We start from the raw sequence: 23,473 nt of genomic DNA on the forward strand, positions 1-23,473 counted from the left end.
TTTCATGTTTGGAAATTTGAACGATTCGAATGAAAATAACGGTACACGCAACTGGTCATGTGAACAGGGACCACACATGAACAGAGGACTCGAGAATGTCACCCGCTGAGCAGCCCTGACAACTGCAAGCACTTCCTTGCCCAGAAAGGAGGACTGAGGACAGGAAGGACCAAGGCTGTCTCTAGCCCAGTGTGGGGCCCGCGCCAGTCCTCCCAGCTGCTCAGGAGGCTGAGGCAGGAGGACCGTGTGACCCAGGCGTTTGAGGCCAGCCTGGACAACCTGGCAAGGCCGCTCAAGAGGGGAAAATGTGCAATCCAAGATCTCCAGTGAGTCTCGATTTGATCTGGACACACCTCTGATTGCAGCCACACTTGGTTGGGTCAGGACAGGTGACCTCAAACTTCCAAGAAATCCCTCACATGGGCTTCTAATGTGGGTTAACTCCGTGGCTGAGCTGGAAAAGTTTTTTAATTTTTTTTAATTTTTATTTTTTTTATTTTTCAGTTCTCAGCGGACACAACATCTTTGTTGGTATGTGGTGCTGAGGATCGAACCCGGGCCACACGCATGCCAGGCAAGCGTGCTACCGCTTGAGCCACATGCCCAGCCCAGTGGAAAAGTTTTGTTTAATTAGATTTATTCATTCTTATTTGTTCTACTTAGTTGTACATGACAGCAGAATGCATTTCAATTCTTCATACACAAATGGAGCTCAACATTCCAATTCTCTGATTGAACACGGTGTAGAAACACACGATTCATGCAGTCATACATGTGCCTAGGGTAATGATGTCCATCTCATACCACCATCTTTCCTACCCTCATAACCTCTCCCCTACCTCCCCTTTTTGCCCAATTCAAAGTTCCTCCGTTCTTCCTATGCCCCTCCCCCATTATAGATCAGCATCCACTAAGCAGAGAAAACTTTGGGCCTTTGGTTTTGGGGGGATTGGCTTACTTTGCTTAGCATGATATTCTCCAACTCCATCCATTTACCTGCAAATGCCATAATTTTATTCTCTTTTCCTGCTGAGTAATATTCCTCTGTGTATATTTTACCAGTTTCTTTATCCATTCATCTATTGAAGGGCATCTAGGATGCTTCTACAGTTTAGCTATTGTGAATTCCGCTGCTATAAACATTGACATAGCTGCGTTACTATAGTATGCTGATTTTGAGTCATTTGGGTATAGGCTGAGGAGTGGGATAGCTGGGTCAAATTGTGGTTCCTTTCCAAGTGTTCTAAGGAATCTCCATACTGCTTTCCAGATGGGTTGTACCAGTTTGCCGTCCCCTCAGCAATGTATGAGTGCGCCTTTCTCCCTACATCCTCTCCAACACTTATATTGCTTGTATTCTTTTTAAATTTTTTTTTGTAGTTGAAGATGGATACAATATCTTTTTAAATTTATTTATCTTTATGTGGTGCTGAGAATCAAACCCAGGGCCTACACGTGCTAGGCAAATGCCCCACCACTGAGCCACAACCCCAGCCCCTATTGCTTGTATTCTTGGTGACTGGCGTTCTGACTGGGGTGAGAGGAAATCTGAGAGCAGTTTTGATGTGTGTTTCTCTAATTACTAAAGATGTTAAACATTTTTTCATATATTTTTTGATCACATGTATATCTTCTTCTGAGAAGTGTATGTTCAGTTCCTTAGTCCATTTATTGATTAGGTTGTTTGGTTTTGGGTATTAAGTTTTTTGAGTTTTTCGTATACCCCAGAGATTAGTGCTCTATCTGATGTGCATGTGGTAAAAGTGTGCTCCCGTGCTGTAGGCTCTCTCTCTACCTCCGTGACTGTTTCTCTTATTGAGGAGAAGCATTTCAGTTTTAACCCATCCCATTTATTGATTCTTGATTTTATTTCTTGCACGTTAGGAGTCTTGTTAAGGAAGTCGGGGCCTAATCTGACATGATAAAGATTTGGGCCTACTTTTTCCTCTATGAGGCGCAGGGTCTCTGGTTTTATTCCTAGGTCCTTGATCCACTTTGAGTTGTGCTTTGTGCAGGGTGAGAGATAGGGGTTTAATTTCATTTTGTTACATATAGATTTCCAGTTTTCCCAGCACCATTTGTTGAAGAGGCTATCCCTTCCAATGTATGTTTTTAGCACCTTTGTTAGTATGGGATAACTGTATTTATGTTGGTTGGTCTCTGTGTCTTCCATTCGGTACCATTGGTCTGCATGTTTATTTTGGTGCCAATACCATGCTGTTTTTGTTACTATAGCTCTGTGGTACAGTTTAAGGTCTGGTATCCTGATGCCTCCTGCTTCACTTTTCTTGCTAAGAATGGCTTTGGCTATTCTGGGCCTTTCATTTTTTTCCAAATGAACTTCATGATTGCTTTTTCTAGTTCTATGAAGAATGTCATTGGGATTTTAATAGAAATTGCCTTAAATCTGTTTTAATGCAATTAAAACAGTTTTGGTAGTATGGCCATTTAGACAATATTAACTCTGCCTATCCAAGAGTCTTTTCATATTCTAAGGTCTTCTTCAATTTCCTTCTTTAGTGTTCTGTAGTTTTTTCATTGTAGAGGTCTTTCACCTCTTTTGTTAGATCAACTCCCAAGTGTTTTATTTTCTTTGAGGCTATTTTGAACGGGGTAGTTTTCCTAATTTTTCTTTCAGTGGATTCATCACTTACGTATATAAATACATTTAATTTATGGATATTGATTTTATATCCTACTACACTGCAGAATTCATAATCGTATTATTCTGGTGGAATTTTGGGGGTCTTCTAAATATAGAATCATGTCATCAGCAAATAATGATAGTTTGAGTTCTTCTTTTCCTATTTGTATCCCTTTAATTTCTTTCACCTGTCTGATTACTCTGGCTAGAATTTCAAGGACTATGTTGAATAGAAGTAGTGAAAGAGGGCACCCTGACTTGCTCCAGTTTTTAGAGGGAATGCTTCCAATTTTTCTCCATTTAGAATGATGTTGGCCTTGGGCTTAGCATAGATAGCTTTTACAATGTTGAGATATAATCCTACTACTCCTAGTTTTTCTAGTGTTTTGAACATGAAGAGGTGCTGCATTTTTTAAAATACATTTTTAGATGTTGATGGGCCTTTATTGTATTCATTTACTTTTATGCAGTGCTGAGGATCGAACCCAGGGCCTCACACATGCTAGGAAAGTGCTCTACCACTGAGCCACAACCCCAGCCCAGAGGTATTGTATTTTATTGAATACTTTTTTAGCATCTATTGAGATAATCATGATTTTTCTCTTTAAGTCTATTGAAGCGATGTATTACGTTTATTCATTTTTGTATGTTGAACCAAACTTGCATCCCTGGGATGAACGCCACATGATCATGGTGCACCATCTTTTTAATATGTTTTTGTATGCAATTGGCCAAATTTTATTGAGAATGTTGCATCTACATTCATCAGGATTATTGGTCTGAAGTTTTCTTTCCTTGATTATTGTTTGTCTGGTTTTGGTATCAGGGTGATGCTAACCTCATAGAATGAGTTTGGAAGGGTTCTCTCCTTTTCTATTTCATGAAATCATTTGAAGAGTATTGGTATTAATTCTTTTGGGAAGGTCTTATACAACTTGGCTGAGAATCCATCTGGTCCTGGGATGTTCTTGGTTGGTAGGCTTTTGATGGTGTCTTCTATTTCCTTTCTTGAAATTGCTCTGTTTAAATTGTGTACATCCTCCTGATTCAGTTTGAGTAGATCATGTATTTTAGAAATTTGTCAGTGTCATTGAGATTTTCTATTTTATCAGAGTACAAATTTTTAAAATAGTTTCTAATTATCTTCTGTATTTCAATTGTGTCTGTTGCGATATTTCCTTTTTCATCACAAATTTTTAGTAATTTCAGTTTCTCTCTCCTCTTTATTACTGTGACTAAATTAGGTTTATCAATTTTATTTATTTTTTCAAAGAACCAACTTTTCATTTTTTGAACTTTTGAATTATTTCTTTTGTTTCAACTTCATTGATTTCAGCTCTGACTTTAATTATTTCTTTTTTTTTTTTTTAAGATAGAGTGAGAGAGAGGAGAGAGAGAGAGGGAGAGAGAATTTTTAATATTTATTTTTTAGTTCTCGGCGGACACAACATCTTTGTTGGTATGTGGTGCTGAGGATCGAACCCGGGCTGCACGCATGCCAGGCGAGCGCGCTACCGCTTGAGCCACAACCCCAGCCCCCAGCCACATCCCCAGCCTCCTAATTATTTCTTGTCTTCTACTACTTTTGTGTTGATTTGTTCTTTTTCTAGGCCTTTGAGATGGAATGTTAGGTCATTTATTTGTTAATTTTTTATGTTTTTAATGAATGAGCTCAACGCAGTGAACTTTCCTCTTAGCACTACCTTCACAGTGTCCCAGAGATTTTTTTTTTTTTGTCCCAGAGATTTTGATATGTTGTATCTGTGCTCTCACTTTCCTCTAAGAATTTTTTATCTCCCCCCTGATGTCTTCTGCTATCCATTGCTCATTCAATAGCATATTATTTAGTCTCAAGTAGCTTCTTTTTAAAATTTTATTATTGATTTCTAGTTTCATTCCATTATAATCTGATAGAATACAAGGTATATCTCTATTTTTTATATTTGCTGAGAGGTGCTTTGTGGCATAATAGATGGTCTTGTTTTACAGAAGGGTCCATGTGCTGCTAAGAAGGTGTGCTCGCTTGATGATGGGTGTAATATTCTATATATGTCTGTTAAGTCTAAATCATTAGTTGTATTATTGAGTTCTATAGTTTCTTTTTTTAATATTTATTTTTCAGTTCTTGGCGGACACAACATCTTTGTTGGTATGTGGTGCTGAGGATCAAACCCGGGCCGCAGGCATGCCAGGCGAGCGCGCTACCGCTTGAGCCACATCCCCAGCCCCGAGTTCTATAGTTTCTTTGTTTAGTTTTTGTTTGGAATAGCTGTGCAGTGGTGAGAGAGGTGTGCTAAAGTCACTCAGCATTATTATGTTGTGGTCTATTTGCTTCTTGAAATTGAGAAGGGTTTGTTTGATATACATAGAACCTCCATTGTTTGGGGCATAGATATTTGTGATTGTTATGTCTTGGTGATGTGTGATTCCCTTTGGCAGTATGAAATATCCCTCTTTGTCTCTTCTAACTTTAGTTTGAAGACCACTTTATCTGATATGAGGATGGAAACCCCTGCTTGTTTACATGGTCCAGAGGAGTGATGTGTTTTTCCCACCCTTTCACCTTCAGTAGGTGGATGTCTTTTCCTATGAGAGGAGTCTCTTAAAGGCAGCATATTGTTGGATCTTTTTGTAAAATCCAATCTTCCAGTCTATGTCTTTTTTTTTTTTTTTTTAGTTGTAGTTGGGCCTAATACCAGGGCCTCGCCTGTGCTAGGAGAGCGCTCTACCACTCAGCCACAACCCCAGCCCAGTCTATGTCTTTTGATTGGTGAGTTTAAGCCATTAACATTCAGGGTTATTATTGAGACATGGTTTGTATTCCTGTCATTTTGGTTTATTTTGGGGGGTTTTATGTGTTTTTTTTTTTAAGAGAGAGAGTATGGGAGAGAGAGAGAGAGAGAATTTTTTAATATTTATTTTTTAGTTTTCGGCAGACACAATATCTTTGTTTGCATGTCGTGCAGAGGATTGAACCCAGGCCGCACGCATGCCAGGCGAGCGCACTACCGCTTGAGCCCCATTTTTGGTTTTTAACTTGACTTGGTTTTTCCTTTGATTGGATTTTCCTTTAGTGTAGTTCCTCCCTTTGTTGATTTTCACTGTTGTTTTTCATTTCCTCCTCATGGAATATTTTGCTGAGAATTTTCTGTAGTGCAGGCTTTTGCGTTGTAAATTCTTTTAATTTTTGTTTATCATGGCAGGTTTTTATGTCATCATCAAATGTGATGCTTAATTTTGCTGGATGCAAGATTCTTGGTTGGCATCCTTTTTTTTTTTTTTTTTTTTTTTCAGAGCTTGATATACAGTGTTCCAGGATCTCCTGGCTTTGAGGATCTGGGTTGAGAAATCTTTTGGGATCTGAGTTGGTTTCCCCCATATTGTAATCTGAAACTTTTCTCTTGCAACTTTTAAAATTCTATCCTTATTCTGTATGCTAGACTTTTTCATGATAATACGCCTTGGTGTGGATCTATTGCAGTGTTGTACGTTGGTGTCCTGTAAGCCTCTTGTATTTGATTTTCCAATCATTCTTCATGTGTGGGAAATTTTCTGATATTATTTAATTGAAGAGATTGTGAATTCCTTTGGTTTGTATCTCTGAGCCTTCCTCTATCCCAATAATTCTTAGATTTGGTCTTTTCATGTTGTCCCATAATTCTTGGAAGTTCTGTTCATGGTTTCTCACCATCTTCACTGTGTGGTCAACTTTATTTTCAAAATTGTATATTTTGTCTTCATTATCTGACATTCTGTCTTTCAGGTGATCTAGTCTATTGGTGATACTTTCTATTGAATTTTTATTTAGTTTATTATTTTCTTCATTTTAAGGATTTCTGTTTGTTTTTTTTTTCACAGTCTCTATCTCTTTCTTGAAGTAATCTTTTGCTCTCAAATTCACTCTTTGCTTTGCAGATCATTTTAATTAAGTACATTCTGAACTCCTTCTCTGACATTTCATCTACGGTGCTGTCAGTGGATCTATTATGGTATCAGCTGGTGTGTTTTGGGCAATTCCTTCCCTTGTTTCTTCATGGTATCCACAGTCTTCTTCTCTAGAGGTGTGGGTTCGAGGTATTACAGTTTCTACCGTAGAATCTTGTAGTGTCCCTGCAGGTCACCAACACCTTGTCTGCTGGGACTTGGATAATGGCCTTGTGATCCTGGCTGTTGTCACTGGACGGAAGTTGACGGGGAAAGCCACCCCACGCGTTGGTAGATGCGCAGTGACTTGCTCTCCTCTGGCCACACATGCAGGGTCACTCTCCTCCTACTGGACAGAAGGCCAGGACTGCTGTCTTCGGCTCCTCCTTCTTCCACACAGCTGTCTGGCTGGGGTCGCTGTCCTCTGCTCTAATCTGGAAAAGTTTTGCCAGATAAAATACAGGATGCCCAGTTACATTTCAGTGTCAGAAAAGCTGAGCGATGAGTAACTTTTTGACATAAACGTATTCCTATATGTTGCATGGGACCAATTTGGACTAAAAAAATGATTCCTTGTTTTTCTTAAATAGGTTGCCTGTGTTTTTATTTGATAATACTGTGGTGCCTAATTGGGAAGTGCAAGTAGCCCTCTGTCTCCTCAGTTCCACACCTGCAGGTTCAACAACTGTGGCTCAAAACATTCAGAAGAAAAGTTGTACAGACATTTTTCTTAAACAATACAGTAAAACATCAATTTGCACAGCATGCACATTGCCTTAGGTATTTGTTTCTTTTTCTTTTTCTTTTTTCTTTTTTTTTTTTTTTTGGTACCAGGGATTGAACTCAGGGGCACTCGACCACTGAGCCACACCCCCAGCCCTATTTTGTATTTTATTTAGAGACAGAGTCTCACTGGGTTGCTTAGCTCCTTGCCATTGCTGAGGCTGGCTTTGAACTCACGATCCTCCTGTCTCAGCCTCCAGAGCCACTGGGATTACAGGCGTGCATCACCATGCCTGGTGTGCCGTAGGTATTACAAGTCATCTAGAGACCATTTAAAGTGTCCAATAGAATATGTGTAGGATTTATGCAAAGATCATGCCATTTCATAAGCGACTTGAACTCCAGTTTTTTGGTATCCATGGAGCGGGGTTAGGTCCCGGTACCAATTCCCTGTGGATACCCAGGGACCACTGCCTCTTTTTAACTGAGCCCCTGACCCATTCTTCTCTCCAAAAAAGAGTGCCAGCCTGGCCCAGTGGTGCATTCCTGTAATTCCATCAACTCAGGAGGCTGAGGCAGGAGGATGGCAAGTTTAAGGCCAATCTGGGCAACTGAGCAAGATCCTCAACAACTTAGGGAGGTCCTGCCTCAAAATTAAAAATAAAAGGGATTGGGGATGTAGCTCAATGGTACAGCACTCCTAGATTCAATTTCAAAAGAAAGAAAGTAAGTTTGTTTGTTCACCACAGCTGCCATGAAATGGCACCATGTTATTCCCTGTTTCTGCCTCTTCCAAAATCCAGAAGCCCCAAGTTGTTATCATGAGGTCCACCTTTTTTCAGGGCCTAGAACTGAGCCCAGGCTTTGCACGTGCTGGGCCAGTGCTCTGCCACTGAGCTCAGGCCCCAGGCCCCGGGTCCCCTTTTGTCTCACCCTTGGCAGGGGATCAGGGCAGCTGGCGGTCAGGCATGGCTAGTGGGGATTCTGCAGGTTGCAGGTTTGGACTGTTAGGTGTGTCACTGTACTTCTGATGGCAGCTGTGCTCCCCTCCTTTCTTCTAGAAAGCTGAGCCCTAGAACGGGAAAGGAGAAGAGGGGGGGGGGCCTTCCAGCATAACTTGGACGGCATTCCCCGAAAAGATGTGTCGGAGAACACATGGGACCTGATGTGGAAACAAGAGGCCAGGGTGGGCTCTCATTCAATATGACTGGCCTCGGTCTACAAAGGAGACACGGGAAGAAGTCAAGTGCAGACACAGGATTGAGGGAAGCATCTCTGATACAAGCCACGGCAAAGAAAGAGTGCCAGGAGCAGGAAGAGGGGGAGGGATCCCCTCTGTCGATTCCCCTTTGAGATAGGAGCCGTCTCAGATGCCTTAATTTGAGGGTTAATTCTAGGCCTTTGAGGGAAGATTTGAGGACAGTCTGGAGCCGCAGAGACACGTAGGTGGAAGACAGAGCTGGCAGGAACGGTCAGGGGGAAGAGGAACGGGGCTGATGGAGACAAGAAGGCAGAGGGCCTGAGGCAGGTCACCAACGTGCCCTGTGACACTGTGGTCTCGGGCAAGCAGCCCTCAGGACAGTGGGACGGTAAGCCGTGGTTAGGCCCCAGACTGTGGTCCCCTCTCCGCTCTATTCTTAGGGGCTGGGCTCCGGGGCCCCCTCAGCTGCCCAAGTCGGTGCACACTCCGGTCCCCGGTGCTTGTCTCTGAACACTCTGCCTGTGCCCGTGGGCACCTTCTCGATTCCCACCTGAGCTGGGGTACCTGAGTGCCCAAAGGATTCTCTTTTTGCTTGAGACAGTTTCTGTGGCTTCTAACCAACAAAGCCGACGGGCACATGTTCTTGGCCATTTCTTCATTGAGTGTCAAACGCTGTCACGGCTGCTGACTTGTAGTGAAACAGAAAAGTCCGTGCTCTCTGGGCTTCCATTTCAGAAGGGGAGACAGTAACAAGAGAAGCAGCCAAGGTATCACAGAGAGGCTCCTCAGACTTCGGTGTGTACGTGAATTTGTGGAAGGTCTTTTTTTTTTCTTTTTTTGGTACGGGTGATTGAACTCACTTAAACACTGAGCCATATCCCCAGCCCATATCTTTATTTTTTTATTTTGAGACAGGGTCTCACTAAGTTGCTTAGGGTCTCACTGAATTGATTAGGGCCTTGCTAAATCACTGAGGCTAATCTTAAACTTGCAATCCCCCTGCCTGAGCCTCCCAAATTGCTGGGATTACAGGTACGGAGCACAGGCTCAGCAGTCTTGTTAAATAAAATGCAGATTTAGATTCAGCAGGTCTGGGGTGGAGGTTGAGAGTCCCTTTTATTTGTTGGGGTGCTGGGGATAGAACTCTGGGCCTGCAGAGCTAGCTAGGCACTCTGCCACTGAACTGTACCCCTAGCCCAAGAGTCCATATTTCTGGTTTTGTGGGGTTTTGTGGGTTTTTTGGTGGGGGCTGCGATTTTAAATCGGGGTGTCGACTTGCAGGAGGGGAAGAGGGAGCCATGGAGATTATAGAGAAAGAGCATTCCAGGCAGTGGAAACAGGGCAAGAGTTCTGAGGCAGGCGCAGGACGATGAGCTGGAGGACAGGGAGGGGGCCAGTGTGGCAGCAGTGGGTGAGTGAGGGAGAGGGTGCAGGGAGGTGCCATCAGTGGCTGCGGCAGGCAGGAGAGGCTGTGGATCGAGTAGAACATGGCGATTCTCATTAGGATGCTGGGTGGCAGGGAGCCACAGAGGGTTCTCAGAAGGATGACATGAGCTCATCCAAGTTTTAAAAGGATCCCCCTTCCAGCTGCTACGGAGAGAATAGCTTTTGGAGGCAGGAGTAGATGTTGTGACAAAAGGGAGAAGGTGACACAGTGGCCCGGTGGTGACAGCTTGGGTCAGGGAAGCAGCCAGTGGAGTGGGGAGAGAAGGTGCTGGGGGCCAGGTAAGTGTGGAAGGCTGAGCTGGAGCTGCCAGTGGAATGGACCCGCGGAGCCGAGAAGAGACAAACCCAGGGCGACTCCACGCTTTCCGCAGGGCAGGGGCGTCTGGAGGAGGGTGAGTGGGGCCCGGAGACAGGAGCCGTCTCAGATGCATTAATCTGAGAGTTAATTCTAGGCCTTTGAGGGAAGATATGAGGACAGTCTGGAGCCGCAGAGACACGTAGGTGGAAGACAGAGCTGGCAGGGACGGTCAGGGGGAAGAGGAACGGGGCTGATGGAGACAAGAAGGCAGAGGGCCTGAGGCAGGTCACCAACTCGCACCTACAGCCAGGGACGGGAAGGCGGAGGTGAGGGAGAGGAGGTGAGGGAGAGGAGGTGAGGGAGAGGAGGTGAGGGAGAGGAGGTGACGGAGAGGAGGTGAGGGAGTGGAGGATCAAGGCTGAGCCTAAATAATTGACGGGTCTTCCTGTCATGGAATGGCACACATGTTTTAAGAAAAGGTAATGAAACTCTGTCACAGTTGGGTTCTCTGCAAGATTCAGTTTTTCCTGGGCACCTATGGGGGACGGTTCCAGGATCCCCTGCAGGTGCCAAAATCCTCAGGTGCTCAATTCCCTTCTATAAAATGGTGTCGTGCTAAAGTCCTCTTGGGGACTGTAAATCACCTCTAGGCTAAGACAATGTGAGTGCCACATAAGGGCTGTTACACTGTGTAGTGAAGTGAACAGTGACAAAGAGAAACCTGTACCTGCTCAGTATCGAGGCAATTTAAAAGAAAACACACCCAAAAGAACCCTCAGGGCCAACTGCACCGAGGGGAGCCTGGGGTGAGAGATGCCTGTCAGGGATTAACAGCTGTGGAAGAAAGTGACAATAGGTCCGCTCCAGTTATGAACCATGAATCAAAATGCATTCTGCTACCATGCATAACTAATTAGGAAAAACCACTGAGAAATATGTAAATAAATAAAATGAGAAAGCATTTCAATACCTAAAAATAAATGAATAAAAGTGCTGGCCGGGGGAGAGGACATAGCCCACTGCCAGTCTCCATGGCCCACCAGCGACCCCCGTCAAGTCAGGATGTCCGGACCTTGGTTCCTCCTCTTGGCAGAGTCCCTGAGGGCGGCTTCCTGGGGGAGGATGGGGCATCTCTACGCTGAAGGTGACCACAAAGCTGCAAACTGGAGGCTTTGGGCGACCACTGTTCCCTCAGCTGGGCTGCAAGTCTTCAAAAGAGGACTAGGTCATGCAAGGTAAGTTCCAGAAAGGCAGGGGCTGGTCCGAGCTGTATTCCTGCTCTACTCCAGGGAACGGAGGCTTCAGCAAGTAGCAGCTGAGTGAATAAATGCACTGTCCAATACCTGTGCAGCAAGGTCCTGTGGCTAGTTTCTGGCCAATGGCATATAAGAGGAGGGGGTGGCAGCTCCCTCTGGGACAGCTGGCTGGCGTGCACCCTCCATCCTTCTCTGGGTGACTGAGGTGAGAGCTGAGAGAAGGTCCCTGGAGTCTGTGTGACAAAGCCACCTCACCTCCCCTGGATGCCAACACCCCATGTTACCTGAAGAGAAAGCCTTTCCTTCTTAGCTAGTCACCCGTGCCTCCGCCCTCACGGGATGCTCAACTAGTAGAGACTGCAACAGTCGCTTAATCAATGAGTTATATTCCCCCATATCGATACTGGATTTTTAAAAAGTTTTAAATGTAAATTATTTTATGAGTCCTCCCTCACTGGTTTATTTCCAATTCTTTGCTAACTATGCAACTTTCAAATCTGGGGTCAACATAATTCCCAGAAAAGCTGTAGCACTGTCCATGCATCAGAGTATCTGTTTACTGCCTCTCTGGCACTGTTTCCTTTTCTTCTTTAATTTTCAATTCTATCAATGCAGCAGGCCTGTTTGCATTCATCTCCCCCAAAGATAACAGCAATCAGAGCTCCTCTCCCACCATGAGTGATAACTTAAAACTGGTGGGACAGGGCCTGGGGTGGTGGCTCAGTGGTAGAGCACTTGCCTAGCATGTGTGAGGCACTGCTAGGAAATTGTGATTCTCAGAACCACATATGAATAAATAAAATAAAGGTCCATTGACAGCTAAAAAAAATTTTTTTTAAATGGTGGGACAGGCTGATTTGCAGCGGAGAGCCAAAATATTCATTTGTTCAGAGTTTACTGAGCCCCACTAAGTTTAAAGCAACAAAACACACTTTATTTATTTTTGCAGTAGTGGAGATGGGACCCAGAGGCACTTTACCACTGAGCTACATCCCCAGCCCTTTTTGAGACAGGGTCTCACTAAGTTACTGAGTCTGGCCTTGAACTTGCGATCCTCCTTGCCTTAGCTTTCTGCATCGTTGGAATTATAGGCATGTACCATCACACCAGGATCAAAATGCTTTTAAGTATTTCTGGAGTAAATACAATGTGCCAAGCACTATTATAAAGTTCCTTCTCCTTTTTAAAGATTTCAGTTCACTACCCACTTTGATTTAAGTCAGTGGTTCTGTGGGCTGGGGGCACAGCTCAGCAGTAGAGCATTTGGATAGTGCATGCAAGGTGCTGGGTTCTGACCCAGAATTACAAAAAAATAAATAAATAAAAATTTAAAGATGCATTTTATTCTGATTCCTAATCAAAAAGGTTCTGATTAATACTTCCTGAGAATCATAGAGATGAATAAGACAGCAGAAACTTTGGCTCCAGTCAGCTCAGTTTAACAGTCAACAAAGGAGAAAACAAACAAATTAATGGAATTGTCCTGGACAGTGGTGCCACACAGAAGATGTCAACAAGACAAATGTGGTCCAGGGAGACTTCTCCAAGAGAAGAAGGTCCCTGGAGTCTGTGTGACAAAGCCGCTGAGCTGAGAACGATTGATCTAATTATTTTTGGTAATGGGGACTAAACCCAGGAGTGCTTTACCACTGAACCCCATCTCCAGCCCTGTTTATTTTTTTAGATAGGGTCTTGCTAAGTTGCTGAGGCTGCCATCTAACTTGCCATCCTCTTGCCTCAGCCTTCTGATTTGCTGAGATGACAGGCATTTGCTGCCACAACGGGGAAAGCCCTCTGCTCTCAAACTTCCTCCCTATCACATCGTTGTCTCTTGGCTCAGTGTGAATTGTGATTTAATCAGGCACTTTTCTAGGCTCTGCATGCGAAGTACGGGACAATTCTCAGAAGGTGACATTAGAATTAAAAGATGAAAAAGAATCCACCTTGAAAAAATCTGGAGAAAACAAGGGCCTGAAACCTCACCAGGGACTGCCTACTTCTTCCCTTTGCCCATTCTCTTCCCATATGAATAACTTTTCCCAGCGAATGAACTCCTACTCATGCTTTGAAGCCCAACACTACAGCTGGCTGGCGTGCACCCTCCATCCTTCTCTGGGGCTGGAAATGTGCCACCTTGGATCTTGAAGCCCACACCTGCACTTCGCACGAAGCTTTGCAGGTGGTTCTCCAGGCAGAGTCCACAACATGCGCAGATGACTCCCACCACGTGGGGTTCCTCCCTCTATCTCACAGGTTACCAAAAATGGATGGGGAGGGGCTGGGGTTGTAGCTCAGTGGTAGAGTATTTGCCTTGAATGTGTGTGGCGCTGGGTTCGTTCCTCAGCACAAAAATATAAATACAATTAAGATATTGTGTCCATCTACAACTAAAAACTATTTTTTAAAAAATAGATGGGGTTATCTCAGGGGAAGTTGACCCTACCAGGCTGGAAGTTCTCCCAGGCCCCAGCCCAGGCTGAGTCCTCTCTAGGACGCCACTTCCGAGATGAGCTGTGAGCACGCTGGAGCTGATGTTTTAAACGTAAGAGCACAAAACTGACGAACTGGTCGGGACACAGCAGCTGGAGAACTTCCACTCTCTCCGCCGGCTCCTCCCCTTAGGCCCCGCCCCCCGACGTCCGCCCAGCCTCCCAGAAGTGGGGGCCTGGTGAGCATGCGCCGCGGGCGCAGAGCACGCCGGGAGTCGTAGTTCCGCTGGAGAACGGAAGCCGAGGAGCACTGCGGCGGCATGTGGCCCCGAATGCTGGCGGTGGAGGCCTGGGTGGCGGCAGGCAAGTGCCGGGCGCTGGGGCCTCGCCTCGCCGCTCGCTTTCCCGCGCAGCGGACCCCCGGGAGCGGCCTGGCCCTGCGGCGGAGCTTGCACGCGACGGCGGCCCGGGCTGTCCCGCTCATCCCCATCGTGGTGGAGCAGACGGTACCGCGGCCCGGCGGGGACACGGCCCCGGGGCCGGGGGTGGGGTCGCCGGCCGCCTGACCCCTCACCCCGTCCTTCTCTCCCAGGGTCGCGGCGAGCGCGCCTACGACATCTACTCGCGGCTCCTGCGGGAGCGCATCGTGTGCGTCATGGGCCCGGTGAGCGCCCTCCCTCGCAGCCCCCACCTCCCCCGGCCTTTCCTCCGCGGCTCCGCCTCGTCCCTTCCCCGCCTCCCGGGAGCCCCTCCGGTCCTCAGCCCCGCCTGCTCCCGCCCAGTCCTGCATCCCTCAGCTCCTCCCCTCCGGCTCTCCGAAGGCCTCCTTGACAGCTTTGAGTCCACTCTTCATTCCCAGGCTCTAGTCCCTGTCCCCAACCATGCTAACCTCTTCCCTTACCGTGCCCTGAGCCCCCTGACAATCCCCTCCCTTCTTCCAGACTCCCTGGGGTCCTACCACTCCCATCCTCTCCTGGGTGCTAAGTTCTTCCTGAGCCCTCTTATTTGGGCTTTGACCCTCCTCCCTGGTTCTCTGACCCCGCCAACTCTCTCCCTTAAAATTCTCTCCCACCCCAATCTGGGGACACCCCTGCCCTCTCCACCTGCAGATTGATGACAGTGTGGCTAGCCTGGTAATCGCTCAGCTGCTCTTCCTGCAATCTGAGAGCAACAAGAAGCCCATCCACATGTACATCAATAGCCCTGGTGAGCAGGGCTTGCCCTGGGTGCTGGGGTCACTCCTCTGGAGATATTCAGTGATTTGGGACAACATCTGTGGCCTTGTGCATGCAAGGCAAGCACTCTACCAACTAGGCTATATCCCCAGCCCCTACCAGGATGTCCTTTCTGTGGGGAAAAGGTACAGAGCTTTCTTTGGAATCCCAAACATGCCCCAACACTGCCAAAAGTTGCCTGTTGCTTGCTTTTAAGTTTAGGATCACCAGCCAGCCACTGCCGGTCGCCCCTGGGTTGTGGCCTTTTTAATTCCACACAGTTTTACCAACTTGATCTGGTCCACAGTTTAGAATTTGTAGATTTTGTCTTTTCCCAACAAAGAGTAGCCATTTGGATGAGCACTTACTATGTCAGTCTTTTGTGAAGTACTTGACACATACTGAAGCTCTGGAGATCATTCCTCTCCTCACCACAGCCCTACATGGTGGCTACTATTTAGTACTCTCTACCTAGGAGAAGAGACTGAGTAACTTACTGAAGACCGAGAGGTGAACTGTCCAGCCAGGGAAGGGGGCCTTTCTCTTAACCACTGCGCTCTTCCATTTTCTAGTTTCTCTTAAAAATTTGGTTGATCTGCCCCCTTGAGCCCACCTGTGCATGTAACAGCAGACACTGACTCTCCTTTCTTCAGGTCTGCTTCACCTTTTTTTGTCACCTCCCCACCCCTGGGGACATTTTCATTTGTGCCCTTGCTTTAAAGGGCTGCCTCTTAGCCCTCTGCAGTGCTAGGGGTGATTGAGAGAACGGGGGGTGATACAGCCCCTCACTTGTGCTCCTGTCTGCAGGTGGTGTGGTGACCGCAGGCCTGGCCATCTATGACACGATGCAGTACATTCTGAACCCCATCTGCACGTGGTGCGTGGGTCAGGCTGCCAGCATGGGATCCCTGCTGCTGGCCGCCGGCAGCCCCGGCATGCGCCACTCACTCCCCAACTCCCGCATTATGATCCACCAGCCCTCGGGGGGCGCCCGGGTGAGTGCCAGCCCCTACGAGCCACCCTTGGGATGCACATGGAGGTTTAGACAGGAGTGACTGGGCAGAAATCGGGTGTGTGGGTGTTATTTATTTTTCATGTTTTTGTGGTGATGGGGCCTGAACCCCGGGGCCCTGCGCAGCTCCACCCTGAGCTGCCTCGGCTTGCAGCAGTGTTTTAATCTCATCAAGATTCAGGTATGGTGAGGCCAACAGATCAGAGAGCTTGTTACTCCAGGAGAAGAGGGCACAGCACACATGCTATCCAGGAGGCACCAGAGTATGGGGGAGGCCATGGTGGGGTCTGTGGGAAGGGACGGGCCAGGCAGGGTAAGCAGGCTCAGCACTGGCTAGCTGGAATCAGCTCAGCGGGCTCTGGCATGGGGGCCATCCCTGGGGGTTTGGTACCTGGCCCAGGGGTGATTAGGAAAGGGTGACAGTCGCTGGGAGAGTGAAAGCCCAGCAAGGGGGACTGTTGGGGTGTGGGTCCTGGATTGGTAGGTTTCCATCTGAAGTTGCACTCAAAGGTGAGCTGTTTGCCATCTCACCCCGGGGAGGCTGTTCCTACCTGTTTACAAGGCCCCGGATGCAGAAAATAAGAAAATATAGTTAACAGCAGAAAAAGAAAAAAAAAAAGTGAGAAGATTAAGCTGGAAGTGTAGCTCTGAGGTAGTGTGTGTGCTTACCATGCACCAGGCCCTGGATTCCATCCCAGCGTGGCAAAAATGCAAACAATAAGTAATACAAATAGGGCTGGGACTGTGGCTCAGTGGTCGAGGCTCCTAGTGACTCAGTGGTAGTCTCACCTAGCACGCATGAGGCACTGGGTTCGATCCTCAGCACCACTTAAATGTAAAATAAAAATATTGTGTCCACCTAAAACTAAAGTAATAAATATTAAAAGAACAACAATAAAGAAAAAGAGCCAGTACCCGCGGGAGGCCTTGCTGGTGGTGTCAGAATGCAGTGGGGTGCTGGGGGGGGGGGCTTGCCTGGAAACTGGAAACCTCAGGGCGGGTGCTCTCCCTGCCTCCAGTCTCCCCAGGAGGGGTGGACTCTAATTCTGGCCTCCACCGTCTCACTCCCCTTGGGCCATCCCTCAGGGCCAAGCCACAGACATTGCCATACAGGCAGAGGAGATCATAAAGCTCAAGAAACAGCTGTACAACATCTACGCCAAGCACACCAAGCAGAGCCTGCAAGTGATCGGTGAGCGCCCAGGGCGGGCTGGCCACTCCCTATGTCACACACCGCGTGGTGGGCCTTGTGCTAAGCCAGGGCTCTCCCACCTCGGCCTTGTGGGCCTTCATCCTGGGCACCGTGGGGTTCGGAGGGAGCAGCATCCCCAGCCTCCACCCATTCTTGCCCATCGTCTCCTTCCCTTATGACAACCAAGAACGTCTCTAAGGGCTGGCTGTGGCTCAGTGGCAGAGCATTTGTCTAGCATGTGCGAGGCCCTGGGCTCCATCCCCCGCCCTGCAAATAACAACAAGGTAGTAGAGAGGCAGGCTAAAATCCCGGCGAGATGCCGCGTCAGTGCTAGAATTGCTAACACATAAAACACGACCCAAAGGCTGAGAGGATGTGGAGCGCAGGGGAGATCACCCCGAGTGGGGGTGGAGGCGTCTGCCCCTCTGCAGAGCCGTGCAGACCAGGAGCTAAAGCTGAACACGCGAAAGGACCGTGACCCACTCAGTGTGTGGCCGTGAACCATGGTGGCACAGGGACGCTGGTGGTGGTCCTGTGTAAGCCCCGCACTTGGGGGCGACTCGGCCGTCTTGTGGAGGGGAGCAGTCACCACCACCACTCCCCAGCACGCACAGGCCCAGCTGCACTGAGCTGTTAGGACGGGCTGCTTTGGGTGTGGGGCGGGGGTGATGAGGATGGGGGACGGAGGTGGACCCCGCAGGGTTTTGGGTGCTGGCAGTGCTTTTTCATCTGGGTGCTAGTCAGGTGAGTGCATTCAGTCTGAAATTCATCACACTGCCCATTGACAGTAGGTGCCCCTTCTTGGAAGTATATTATGCATCATCAATAAAAAGGTAAAAAAAAAAAAAGATTTGAAATAAGTATTTACTGATGGGGAGACAGAGGCACAAAGAACAGGAAGGCCAAGGTCACCCAGGGAACTGGCGAACGAGGCCCTTGGTTAGCCAGGCGGCTGTAACCAAATGCTACGGGCCGGGTGGCTTCAACAACAGACTTATTTCTCGGGGTTCTGGAGGTCGAAAGTCCAAGGTCAAGGTCCAGCATGGTGGATTCCTGGGCAGGGTTCTCTTGGGCCGCAGAGGCCGCCTTGTCCTATGTTCTCACCTGGTCCTTCCTCTGCCCTCTGGGAGCGTCCTTGTCTATAAAGGCACTGCTCCCCTCCTGGGAGCCCCTCCCTCAGGGGTCACTAACTCCCTCACCTCCCCAGACCCCAACTTCAGACCGCGTCCCCTGGAGGTTGAGACTTTGACATGAATATGAGGAGGCCCAACCCTGGCCCAGGTCTCTGTTCTTACTAACTGTGCCCTGCATCCTGTTTCCGGCCAGAATCTGCCATGGAGAGGGACCGCTACATGAGCCCCATGGAGGCCCAGGAGTTTGGCATCCTAGACAAGGTACTGGTCCACCCCCCGCAGGATGGTGAGGATGAGCCAGAGCTGGTGCAGAAAGAGCCTGCGGCGACGCCCACAGACCCTCCCGCCCCAGCAAGCACCTGAAGGGCCTGGGCCAGCCAGACCCTAAGGCTGCACCCCGCTCACCTCTGACTGCTGAGCCTGGAGGAGCCCCTTGAGGAACTTTGGATTTGGGGGTGCCCTGACAGGCAGGGCAGTCTGGCTGCGACACTGTGATTTTAAATTAAATCTTTCTGTACTTTGTCCTGTGTCTGAGGCACCTTTGCTCCCTGCCACAGCATGTTGGGCTTGCGTGTGCATGTCCCCAGGCCTCCTCTTCCTTTTCCCGACCCCAGTCTCTGACCAGCCCCTTCTTCAGCAAACTCCTGAGCACCACCTACGTTCCAGGCTGTGAAGAAAACTCAAAAAGCCAGCATCAGTGAACTCACATTCTTGGAGGAAAGATAGACAATTAAAAGGAGAGAAGGAGGTGTGTAAATTTCTACATGGGATGGTCCCAGAAGGCCTTGCCAAGAAGGTGACATTTGAGCCAAGACCTGAAGGAATCAAGGGAAGCATTGATGTCCTGGGAAAGAAGTCCAGGCAGAGAGCACAGCCAGTGCAAAGGCCCTGTGGTAGTTCTGTGCCTGGCATGGGGGAGGAACCTCAAGGATGCCAGTGGCTGAAGGAGAGTGAAGAGATGAGACAAGACATGGAGGTATCTTAGGTGCAGTGGTGCACGGCTGTAATCCCATCAGCTCAGGAGGCTGAGGTGGGATAGTGAGTTGAAAGCCAGCCTCAGGAAAAGTGAGGTGCTAAGCATTTCAGTGAGACCCTGTCTATAAATAAAATACAGAATAGGGTTGGGATGTGGCTCAGTGGTAGCGTGCTTGTTTCAGACGTGTGAGGCACTAGGTTCAATCAGCACCACATAAAAAATTAAACAGTAATTTCAAAACATCCTTTTAAAATAGTCACTCATCATGGAACTTAACTGAAATTCAAATCCAACTGGGTGTCCTGTATTTTATCAGGCAAAACTTTTCCAGCTCAGCTGCGGAGTTAACCCACATTAGAAGCCCATGTGAGGGATTTCTTGGAAGTTTGAGGTCACCTGTCCTGACCCAACCCACGTGTGGCTGCAATCAGAGGTGTGTCCAGATCAAATCTAGACTCACTGGAGATCTTGGATTGCACATTTTCCCCTCTTGAGCGGCCTTGCCAGGTTGTCCAGGCTGGCCTCAAACGCCTGGGTCACACGGTCCTCCTGCCTCAGCCTCCTGAGCAGCTGGGAGGACTGGCGCGGGCCCCACACTGGGCTAGAGACAGCCTTGGTCCTTCCTGTCCTCAGTCCTCCTTTCTGGGCAAGGAAGTGCTTGCAGTTGTCAGGGCTGCTCAGCGGGTGACATTCTCGAGTCCTCTGCTCATGTGTGGTCCCTGTTCACATGACCAGTTGCGTGTACCGTTATTTTCATTCGAATCGTTCAAATTTCCAAACATGACAACACAGCACTATAGCATAATGTTCTCAAGGTTCTTCTGTTGGGACAGGTGCCAGGATTTTTGTCCTGATTGTAAAGGCTGAGTAATGTTCCATTGTGCAAAGAGGTGACATCTTGTTTCTCCATTCCCACGTTGACTGAAAACACACCCATGCTTCTCATCCAGAGACTCAGGAGGCAGGAGGATGGTAAGTCCAGGTCAGCCCAGAAACGCAGCAAGACCCTGCCTCAAGATAAAAAAAGGGGCTGGGGCTGGGGCTCAGAGGTACAGCACTTGCCTAGTGTGTGTGAGGTCCTGGGTTCGAACCTCAGCACCACATGAAGATACTGTGTCCACCTATAACTAAAAAATAAATATTAAAAAGTGGGGCTGGGGATATGGCTCAGTGGTAGTGATGCTGAGTTCAACCCCAGTACAGAAAGAAGGAAGGGAATATAAATCAACCTTTTTTCTGAACCCAGGGCCTCAAGCATGATTGACATAGCGCTCTACCACCCAGCCACGCCCCCAGCCCCAAATCAACTACTTTTAAAAATCTGTTTAGGGTTGGGCTGGGGCTCAGTGGTAGAGCGTCTGCCTAGCATGTGTGAGGCACTGGGTTCGACCCTCAGCACCACATATAAAAATAAATAAAATCAAGGTCTATTGACAACTCCAAAAAAAATCTTTTTATTTTGGAACAATGACAGTCTTGCAGGAAGGTGTAATGATAGTGCAGGAGCTGGGGTGCCACTCGGTGGCAGAGCACATGCTTAGTGCGGGTAGGGCCTGGGTTCAACCCCCAGCACCAAAAAGAAAAAAAAATAGAGCAGAGCAGTCCCAGTACTCTGTGTGCGGCTCTCCAGTGGTGACATGTGACAGAACAATATCATTTCAAAACCAGGACGTTGGACTGATATGATCTGCAGCCTGCATTCAGATTTCAACAGCTCTACAAGCCTGGCTGAGGGTGTTGATGCGATTTCATCACGCGTACAGATTTGTGTAACCAACACCACAATTATGAGGCTTAATACTTTATTTAACCAGGGAAACTTTGGAAGCCTTCAGCAAAGGGAAAGGAGACGCCATCTGCTGGGAAGGGCCGCCTGTGTAAAGGGTGAGGCCAGAGGAGGCACCTCCTGTGGCACAGTCTAGCTGGTCCAACAGAGAGACTGTGTGTCCAGAAGCGTCCGACAAGCCAGGCGCGGTGGCGACGCCTGTCATCCCAGTGGCTCAGGAGGCTGAGGCAGGAGGCTCATGAGTTCAAAGCCAGCCTCAGCAATATGGAGGCCCTAAGCAACTCAGTGAGGCCCTGTCTCTAAGACACAAAACAGGGCTGGGGATGTGGCTCAGTGGCCAAGTGCCCCTGAGTTCAATCCCTGGCTTCAACCTCTCACCCCCAAAAATCGCAGCATCAGTCGGCAGCTCTGAGGCAGCCCTGCAACGGGGGAGAGCTCCGAAGGAGTCCCTGCCTGCCATGCAGTTGCGTGCGCTGCCCTGTGTGGCCAAGTTCTCTTGCTGGAGAAACACCGTAGCTGGCCTCTGTGTGTTCACAAGGATCCTGGGAAGGAGCAACAAGCCCTGCTCCCATTTCACAGGCGAGGAAGCAGGCTCAGAGGCGACGTGGCTTGCCTCCTTCTGTCACTTTCTAGATATTTGACCTGGGGTGAGTTGCTTTAGTCCTGATCGTCTGTTTCCTTATTACAATCAGAATTAAAAGCAGTTACTGTCTCAGGGCTGTTGAGAATGTTAAATGAGCCAGCTTGGTGGCACACGCCTGTAATCCCAGCGGCTGGGGAGGCTGAGGCAGGAGGATCACAAATTCAAAGCCAGCCTCAGCAACAGCAAGGCGCCACGCAACTCAAAACTTGTGGTATATATAAAATGAATTAAATAAAGGTCTATTGACAACTCCAAAAAAAAAATCAACTACTTTTAAAAAATGTGTTTAGGGCTGGGCTGGGGCTCAGTGGTAGAGCGCTTGCCTAGCATGTGTGAGGCACTGGGTTCAAATTGTAATGCAATAAGAATTGTAATGCAAAAAAAAAAAATAAGTACATGTATAAAGGCAAAAAAAAAAAAATAGGCTGGGGATGTGGCTCAGTGGTCAAGGGCCCAAGTTTAATCCCCAGTACTTTCCCCACCAAATAAAGAAGTGGAGATAAGCCAAGCATGGTGTTGCAGACCTTTAGTCCTAGCAACTTGGGAGTCTGAGGCAGGAGGGTCACAAATTGAAGCCCAGCCTCTGCAATTTAGAAAGACCTATCTCAAAAGATAAAAAGAGCTGGGGATGTAGTAGCTCAGTGGTTGAGAACTTGTCTAGCATGCGTGAGGCTCTGGGTTTTATCTCCAACACTACCCCCCCCCAAAAAAAAGGATGGGGAGTGATGGAAGGTTTGAGAAGAGGGATGAAAAGGATGGCTGACCCCCAGGAGCCCTGGGTAGAGCTTAGCAACAACAGAAACTTGGGCTGGGGTGTGGCTGAGCAGTAGCCTGTGCCTGAAGCTCAGTGCTGTGGAAAAGCAGAACAAAACTCTGGAACCCATTTAGGATTTGGTATAATCCAGATGGAGATTAATGGTGGCTCCAATGGGGTGGCAGGATGTAGTCAGACTCTAGATAGGATTTAAAGGCAGAGCTCACCAGAGAGATGTGAGAGCAGTCTGCAAACCAAGGTATTGGCCCAAAGCGGTTTCAAAAGGGGAGATCTGTTAACTGAGGTGGGAAGCTGAGGGAGCAGCAGGAAATGTGTTATGGTTGGTATCTGATTTGCCTCTCTGCATCCCAGGGTCAGGGTTGGAATGATGTAGAAGCCATCAGTGTACAGATGAAGTAGGTGGCTATGGATTTGGCACTGGGGATGTGGCTGGTGGCCATAGATCAGAGCACTTTAGATGCTGTGGGGACCAAAAGCCAGGCTACAGTGGATCCAGGAAAAATGAGAGGAAAACAGCAATAGGTGTCTTTCAGGGATTTTAGCGTAAACGGAACAGAGTCCAGGATATGTAGCTGGAGGGAGGAACAGGGTTGTTTTTTAAAATCTAGAGGGTCGTGATAATCGAAGGAATCTTTGAAAAACAACTACACTGCTACATTCAAACCTAAACAAAAATCAGTACTTCTCAAGGGGAAATGAATGACATCTGGCTTTGACCTTTCCCAACTCCCTAACAGCAAACTTGGCCCCATCCCATGAACACTTTTTTTTTGGGGGGGGGGGACGGGGTTGCTGGGGATTGAACTCGGGGCACTCGACCA

General features: G+C 48.0%; 1 protein-coding gene and 1 long non-coding RNA gene across 2 annotated transcripts; one reads left to right on the forward strand and one right to left on the reverse strand.

The window, feature by feature from the left end:
* Positions 1-3,155: 3,155 nt before the first annotated feature.
* LOC144371717 (uncharacterized) lies at positions 3,156-14,128 on the reverse strand. Its single transcript, XR_013431780.1, has 2 exons — positions 13,936-14,128; positions 3,156-7,002 (listed from the first exon to the last, which is right to left on the reverse strand). It is a non-coding gene; the product is annotated as an uncharacterized LOC144371717 (long non-coding RNA).
* Positions 14,129-14,183: 55 nt separating this feature from the next.
* On the forward strand, positions 14,184-18,994 carry Clpp (caseinolytic mitochondrial matrix peptidase proteolytic subunit). Its single transcript, XM_005332081.4, has 6 exons — positions 14,184-14,427; positions 14,514-14,585; positions 15,031-15,127; positions 15,943-16,130; positions 17,234-17,339; positions 18,666-18,994. Exons 1-6 carry the CDS (start codon positions 14,242-14,244, stop codon positions 18,833-18,835), a joined length of 819 nt encoding a protein of 272 aa, XP_005332138.2. The 5' UTR covers positions 14,184-14,241; the 3' UTR covers positions 18,836-18,994.
* The last annotated feature ends 4,479 nt before the right edge of the window (positions 18,995-23,473 follow it).

The sequence above is a fragment of the Ictidomys tridecemlineatus genome, chromosome 2 (genome assembly GCF_052094955.1).
Source record: "Ictidomys tridecemlineatus isolate mIctTri1 chromosome 2, mIctTri1.hap1, whole genome shotgun sequence".
NCBI classification, from domain to species: domain Eukaryota; kingdom Metazoa; phylum Chordata; class Mammalia; order Rodentia; family Sciuridae; genus Ictidomys; species Ictidomys tridecemlineatus.

What these genes read in the sequence shown, in the direction of transcription:
- Clpp (XM_005332081.4), top strand. Translation starts at nt 14,242, where the DNA reads ATGTGGCCCCGAATGCTGGCGGTGGAGGCCTGGGTGGCGGCAGGCAAG. An exon ending in CATGTACATCAATAGCCCTG is followed by an intron (nt 15,128 to 15,942) that starts GTGAGCAGGGCT and finishes TCCTGTCTGCAG; the next exon opens with GTGGTGTGGTGACCGCAGGC. An exon ending in AGCCCTCGGGGGGCGCCCGG is followed by an intron (nt 16,131 to 17,233) that starts GTGAGTGCCAGC and finishes GCCATCCCTCAG; the next exon opens with GGCCAAGCCACAGACATTGC.